This window comes from Procambarus clarkii, chromosome 30, assembly GCF_040958095.1.
Source record: "Procambarus clarkii isolate CNS0578487 chromosome 30, FALCON_Pclarkii_2.0, whole genome shotgun sequence".
NCBI lineage: Eukaryota > Metazoa > Arthropoda > Malacostraca > Decapoda > Cambaridae > Procambarus > Procambarus clarkii.
Window position 1 is genome coordinate 14,921,350 of NC_091179.1, and position 8,197 is coordinate 14,929,546.

The 8,197-nt window shown below is 36.2% G+C and overlaps 1 protein-coding gene across 2 annotated transcripts in view; it reads left to right on the forward strand.

Moving 5' to 3' along the window:
• Positions 1-5,685, forward strand: part of g (adaptor-related protein complex 3, delta 1 subunit-like garnet) — a 72,362-nt gene extending 66,677 nt beyond the window's left edge. For both annotated transcript variants that reach the window (XM_045754131.2, XM_045754132.2), the window contains exons 24-26: positions 2,020-2,187; positions 2,912-3,031; positions 4,582-5,685. In XM_045754131.2, coding sequence (XP_045610087.1) covers positions 2,020-2,187; positions 2,912-3,031; positions 4,582-4,677 — 384 coding nt within the window. In that variant the 3' untranslated portion in view covers positions 4,678-5,685. The remainder of the gene's footprint in view (positions 1-2,019; positions 2,188-2,911; positions 3,032-4,581) is intronic.
• Positions 5,686-8,197: the final 2,512 nt, after the last annotated feature.

Sequence of the window (8,197 nt, forward strand, 5' to 3'; positions counted from 1 at the left end):
CCTCCCTCACCAAAATGGCTTCTCCCAATACTCCTTTTGGTGTTATTACACTATATAAGTACTGTATCTACATTCTTGTTCACCATAGCGAACCACTAAGCTGGTATAGTAAGTGCAAAGAGCAACAGGTGGCCACACAGATTTGGCAGACTATGCTACAGCCCTCCCTCCCCTCAACATTACTCCTCCCACAGCACAGAGCAAATTATCAGAATCCTGCTATTATCAGAATCCTGGTCATTTATATCACGGTCAGGGATCTTCTGTAATGCATATAAGTTGACATTTGAAGCCTAACAATTTCTCTCCAAAACCAGGGTTCGACTTGTTCACCGAATATATAACGTGTGAACCTTTACCACTGTGAAACATAAACAAGTGAAACACCCTGCCTTACACTCGTTGTACACCATTTGCCGTAACTCTTGCATAATAATATCAGTGACTTGCCGTAATTCGTGGGATAGCTTACCATAGACTCGTTAATATTGTGTGGTTGGTTTGCTCTGTAAGTTAGAACTCGCTTTCAACTAAAGTGTTTTAGAAAACATAGCCCTGCAAACTTGCCATTTACAACAACTGATTGGCATACCAGTGGTGCCACCAACACCAGGAGGCTAGTTGTTGAACTCTATGTGGGTGAACTATCATACAGGACATCTCTCCCATCAGAAGGTACTGAAGATGCAATAACTACCATAACCATAATTGCTGGTATTCTTACATACTATATAAACCTGTCTTATTACAATAGTAACACAGGCAAAAGGTCTTTACTGTCTACAGTTCTCTTTACTTTAGTCTACTAACATTTACAGGTAATTTCCCTTGCTAGCTAGCACTAAAGTCTATACCAGATATTGATTGATATTAATACTAACAAGCTCGAATTTGTATACGGTACTTACCTGTGTCTCTGCAGTGAAGTAAACCGATGTTCACTTCACGGCACTTTACTCACTGTAATTTTCTGCTGATTATCGGCAGAAAAATTCACAGTTGGGACCCACTGAAAAGATGGAAGTATGACTGTGAATGCGAACTAACCATTGTAGAATTTGTTAAGAGCTCCAATAATTGTGCAGCCTCCAGAGATTTTGGTGTCAGTGAAAAGTTGGTGCGTGTCTGGAGGAAGATTGTGCATTTGTATGTGGGGAAAACTGAAAGATCACGTGGCAGATTGGGTACTGGAAAACCTGTCAAAATGGCTATGCTGTTAGTAAAATGCCAGACACATTTATACCCGTAACTGGGCCAATGGTCACTCTAACTTTGGGGATCAGCAAGTTGGTGCACCACATTCATGAATAGAAAAGGTCTAGTGTTGTGGGAAAAGACAACAATAGCCCAAAACTTACCAGAAGACTTTCTGATGCAAAGTTTACATGTTTTCATACTTTTGTTATTGGCCTGAGAAAACACAATTTTTTTCCTTTGTCTCAAATAGGGAATATGAATGAAACTAGTAAATTTCTATATGCTTAGCAACAAAACTGTAGATATAAAAGGAGTAAAAACTTTCATGTTAAAAAGTATAAGGTGTGAAAAAATTAAATTTAGTATTGTACTCTCCTGCATGGCTGTTGGAACAGCTAAAACCTAGGTTATATTCAAAAGAAAATTAATGCCCAAAAGAAAATTTCTGGCAGGTGTGTTCATTCACGTCCATCTAAAAGGGTAGATGGATGAAAATGGTGTGAAGCTGTGGATAGAAAAGGTTTGGAATCAATAACCACTTGATTGGTTATTAATTTTTGATACCAAACCATTGCTGCATATTTTGACTTTGGAGGAGGGGGGGGGGAAGGTCATGCATTATAATTTTTCTGATAATTCTTTCCATTGTGTTCTTTAAAGCTATTCAGAAATTGTCAATCTAGTTTTATGATTAATTCCAGGACCATTAGAATGCCAGTTTGTCTGTGTCACTATATGCACTGAATGGTTACTAGTCATAAGAGGGGTAATAATTTGAAATATTTTTCCTATGGACAGTGTTATGAGATTTCTCATTTTCAGGATGGCAGCAGCAGTAGTGATTTATCCTTGCGCCTTGAATTTCCTGTCACAACTTTCCTCTCTGGCAAGACAGCAAGTCGAGCAACATTTACAGATTTGTTAAGTTCAGGTCAACTTTCTGCAAGATCTTCCTTTACACTGCCGGAGTGCCCATTGTCTTTCCCAGAGGTAATTGTTTTATTCATGCATCTGTTGTATATGCAGTATTACCATACTCAGACTGATTGGGAGCCAGGTCTGTACAGTTTTACCAAGGATTCCATTGCACCAATTGCTTTTTTACTTTTTTTTTTTTTTTTTTGTATGTTATACAATTTCAATTTTTTTTTACCTAAAATGATAATCACATCTTGGTACATAAATTCCAAAATTAAAATTATATAAAGCAATGCATTTTAAATCTGCAAGTACTGAATGGTTAAATAGAAGAAGAGATACTGTACCTAGAGCTGGTAATGCACGGTCTGTCCCGAGTAATTACCATACAGAGATTGTGATAGTATCCTGCAAATGCAGGTGAAGTATTTGCAGTTTCACCTTCATAAAGTCCATATATACCATTCATACCTCGTGCATTCTCATGCCTTCTCAATGCATATAGCTGACCTAATACACCCTCTTCGACCATGGAATCTACCTTCTTCACTAACTAATTTCCTAAACACATTTAATAACTGTTCTGCTATAAACTTTGCACACTTCATTTAGTAAAATAAGGCCTTTGTCTCACATTAACCTGGAACATCAAACTTTTCTTCCATGATAAGTTCATATGTTTTACTTGATTATTTATTTACTATATGCCATATATTTATATATGAACTAATAGTGTAAATATATATGCTATGAGGCATTTGTGATTCTTGTTTAATCTGTAATTTTGTTTCTCAAGGTACTGGACAAACTAACACGAGGGAGAAGTTTAGCAGTGGTGGAGAGAGTTGATCAAACTGCTTCCTTATATGGTCGCTCCCTCCATGGCCACCATGTTTGTCTCCTAGTCAAGTACCAGGTAGTTTTCCTTCATTTATTTATTACAGAAATTTTCATATACATTAAAAGAGAATGTGAGACGGAAAAGATAGCATTTCATGTAAAGAAAAATTTGATAAGTGTAGACTTTATTTTCAAATAACGTTATTGCCAAGCCAGTGTCAGTCAGGAATGATCTCTGTTCATATTCTTGGATGCTAGCACCAGTTCTCGCCTCCCTCCAACTTCCATTGCTTGCAGCTTAGGTTCTCCTACAGGAATTTCTCGCGTCTTTTGTACTTCACTCCTTTTACCACTCCACGACAGTGGGTTCAGGTGGTATTCACTATTAGATATTACATCATTTCTCTATATGTACCTAATAGTTTTGTTGAATATTTCTAACACATTATTTGAGATAAGTGATCTGTCTTCGAGGCCTGGCTTAAGGCAGTTTTTCTTATTTAGTAATCTTATTTACTAATCCAGGACACAGGACATCTTTCTTAGGTATTTTGCCTTTGTGTCCTGACCATTTTTCTGTAAGCTCCTCAAACATATGATTAACCTCTGGGCTGTGCAGCTATTAATACTGTAGCCGATAACTGCTCGGAGCACAAGGGGAAAAAAAATTCCCCTCTAATGTTGGTAAAATGCTATATTTGATTTAAGATCAAATTGAAGTCCCTAATCACGGGGAAAAGAAAATCATGTGTGACTTAATTTGGCCATGATGGAGTGAGGAAGTCTGACAAGATAAAGGCACTGAAAGAGTACAAGTCTGGCCCGGTTTGCTCCAGTCAAGCCGTGTGCCTGTATCACTCGGTTCTCCACCTGTTTGATGCATAAATTTTTTGACTCCGAAGACTTGAATGTCGAAGACCCTCAAATGTGCACATTCTTGTGGCATTCTTCCTAACCACCAAAATAGGCAATTGGGGAAACGTCTCTGGCTAGTTTGCATAATGGCCATGTATGATAAATACTCCTAATGGAACAAAAGCCTGCTCCTTACTGTCAGGACTGCATTGTTGTGCACATTCTCGTAGAATGTCCTGATTTTCAGGATGCTCGGAAATCTTGCTTTCCCAGTGTTCGTTTGAATTGTATGTCCCTTGATAAAATTCTGTGTGAATCTGACACCCTTGATCTTTAGAAATTCAGTATGTCTATTTTTGCTCTTAATATTGGCATCCTGAATGATATCTAGGAATTTGTAAAATTCTATGACTGACTAATTAGTCTAATGGGTTTAGAGCCTTCTTTTTATAATTGTTTAATTTTAATTGTAATAAATTAGAATGTTGCTTTTCTATATGTGTGGGGTATTGTTACCGAGTAGCTAAGGAGTAAGAGTCCAAATGGATTATGTTGTTAGTGAGAGATGAAACCACATTCATTGAAGTTTGCTCTTGGAAGTGTAAATGAAGACAGAGGTTTAACTTCATGAGTCTCCTTACCAAACAGAGTGAATAAGATGCACATCTTTCCTGAAAGTTCTAGTTATTTCCTTCTGTATTACTCAAACTGTTTGAGCTATATGCATTGTTCAAGTTATTATATATATTAATTATAGTCTTTGTATTGCAGGCATCACATCGATTGACAGTTGATGGCAAGAGTACAGATGGAATACTTCTTTCCAATGCCCTGGATCACCTAAAAACTACAATAATGAAAAAATAGTACAGTTGTTGCAATGCTCTTCCCAGTAGGAAGTTGAGAAGTTGGCAGTGTGCTCTTAGATAACAAAAAAAAAAATTTATCACCTTCAGATTTTAAGTTGTAGGCTGTAAATAAACATTCCTACATATTATTGGTAGCAGAAAAGTATAATTTTTTTTTATTCTAATTTTGGAACGCCTTTTTTATGGATAGTCATAATAGAATACTTCTACAAACAAGTATAAGTGCTGTATATCAATTCTTAAACTTTAATCATGTGATTTTTCTGTAACTTGTTTGTAATATTGCTATCTGTTGAAATTATGCATGGCTTTACCTGACTTTTTAAGAGGAGCAGACTGTAAGTGTATGTTGATTCTCCATCATCAGTACCAAATTTAATATTCACCTACAAAATTACTGTAATTTAAGACAATTTTGTATTAATGATGCTGTGAGAAGTCATATTACCATGTAATTATTCTGAATTCAAGTACTTTGTAGCATTTCACTATAAATTAAAATTATGCATTGGAAAAAACACATTTATGTTCACCATGTGTGTGTGCCAAAGTAAAATAATTAGGTTTGGCTTTTCTGTTATTGCAGTCCACTTTTGACAGCTTTAAAGTCTTCAATGGAAATAACAAATTGTGTATTTAAATTCTGACCTCTAAATTAATTAGTTTTAAATGATTCTTCTTATATATTAGCTCTCTATATGCCATACCTATAATTCAAAACACGTTCGTGTCCTCTTAAAAATAATGAGAACTGTGGTCTCGGTGTTTTTTCCTCATCTTTCTAAACTATATTAGTGTGCTGCTGCCATCAGGATACTCTTCCTTGCAGTGAAATAAAAGCAAATCTGATTTAATAAATAATTCTCATACACAATTTCAACAGTATGCACATATTTTGTTTGAGCTTCTGTTACATTATGTATATATATTCCGAGAAAATTTCAATGAATTTGAGGGAAAAGTTTATAAGCAAATAATTAAAGCCAAATAAATAATTTGACCAGTGTGTGTGGCTTTGCAAGTGTCATCCTATTCTGTAGTACATTCTACAATTATGGTACTGTTAAAGTGCTTGCTTACTTCATTAGTTAGGATTTGCCAGTGCATGCAAATGTGTGTAATATATAAAAAAATCTATCAGTTTGTAAATAACTGGCCTGACTCACTATAAAAGATATTTGTTTTTTTATTGGCTGTAGTAGATTCCAGTATCACCAGTGCCTTGCATGGGCTTCTTATGGGCCACAGGCTGCCTTATGCTAACCTGATGCTATTTGAGACATTATCCTAATACCTAACCATTAGGTCTTAGCCATTTTACTTATTCTGGACTTTGACGATAAAATATAATCTTATGATTATTATATGTAAATAACTTGATGCTGTCCATTACATAAAGCAGGCTTTCAAGAAGGGTGAGTATCTGGTTAAATGATTATGATTATCCACTATTAGAAATTGGATATATTTGTGTATACAGTATTTGTTTTATATTTAATATATATTTAGTGAATATTGAACCTTATGTAAAAAAGTAATTTGAAAGTCGGTATTGGATTAAAGATCACATAGTGCATTGGTGATGATCATGTCATCCACAGTAATTCTCTTGAATGTTGTGTGCAGTAATCCAAGTGACACCATAGATTAAAGGGAGGGCATCTGAACACAGCCCAGAGCAAACCCACTCCTGTGCCTGCTTGCATCAAGCTTCAAACCATTAAACAGATGTAGATAATCCCATAAATGAATTTTGTTCATAAACTATTGAAGCCGTTATTGCTATGCCTCTTCCCAACTCCCTGACTATTCTATCAGGGAGGGGGGGGGGGGGAGGGAAATGCTAGGAAGTAGATTTTAGATCTGATTTTAAAGTAATTCCTAGGTTATTTAATTTTAAATTTTTGAGTGCCTGATAAAGTTATTTGAATTTGGTGACCAAAATGCCCCTAGTTATATAGAATGATACATAGACTATGATATTTACAATACAGTGGTTGTCAATATGTACTGTATAACATTCATATAGTGACTTATTTTTTTATAAATTACTGTAATCGCTATTATTCAGCTTCATTTAGATACAGACAGCCACATGCTTCGCGAATGCCGTCTATCCAAAAATGCCAGTTTTCTGATAGGGATTGGTTCGGATACTCAAGTTCGGGAAGTGCAAGGTTTGGGTATCTCATCGAGCAAGTGTCTGCCAGGCCTTGTGGCCCGGGGTGGTGGTGGGTTGTTGGGTGGGAGATGGGCCTAGTTTGCCCCATTGACTCTGTTGGGTGCCACTCTAGTGTCTTCTTCCCTGTGACGTCACAAATTCACGGCCCATTGTTCAAATTATTTTGACTTGTCATGAGACTGGAGTGTTCATTCTATGACTTTGTCGGATATATCATCACAATCTAGGAACATCTGTACATCATGTCAGCTTCAAATGCACCCATTGTGTCGGTGAAAACTTCATCAAGCGTGATACGTAAAAGAAAGACGTCAGTGATGACATTTGAGAAGAAAGTTGAAATAATTAATGTGAAGAGCAGAGTCCTGAGAAGTGTTGTGCACTGAATATGGCATTAGCAAGAGTACTTTTTTAGCTTCTTAAGGTTAAACCTATCGTTTTTACTGTTTCTTTAGAAGTGAAAGCAGTAAGACAATACGAAATAAAAAGTTAGTAAGTAAAGCAAATGTGGAGTGTTGATAATGCAGTGTGGCAATACTAGTAGTACAAACAGAAGCATGAGGACCAATATTTCAGCAATATTTTAGAAGGCATTCTGGCATTTATGGAAACGAGTAAGTTTGAAACCAAGGACATAATGAACCTGTACAATTTGTATACGAGGTTTTGAAAAAAAAAAAAATGAATGAAACGAATATCACTTTAATCTTTTTGCAATGGTTTCCAAGAAAGCTCACATTGCCCCACCTGCACCCGACTCATTAGATGTTGACCCAAATGCTTCAACATCTGAGGTTACCTTATCACCATTAATCTCCACTTCAGTAAACCCAACACCATCAACATCCACCACCATGGGGACTAATCGTATTGACAACCCCATCCTCCTGTTTAGATAGTACCTATTGCGACGATAGTCAATAGTCACGAATTCGTACATACTGTACTTAGCTTTTGGATGATAGTATACTGACTAGTGAGGAATTCTTTTAAAATATATGCAACTAAAAATCACTTAAATATTCCTAGGCCTAGTATACCCCACTCACGTACTGTACTATATTAGGCCTCAGATATCGTGTATTAGGCCTAGGAAGGTTAGGTTAGTTTAGTTTGTCAAAGCAACACACGTGAAAAAAGTTTTCAGATTTGTCCAACTCGATAGTGCAGATTTCTAATTTCATTAGCCGTCGGTATATATACTATGGTCCTCATTGTTACTATAAGTACTACCAAAACAGGAGGATGGGCTGATTGGCGAGTACAAACAAAATACAGTACAGTACTGTCGAATTTATGCTGTGAACCTGTCAATTTTTTCCCTTAGATTTTTAAG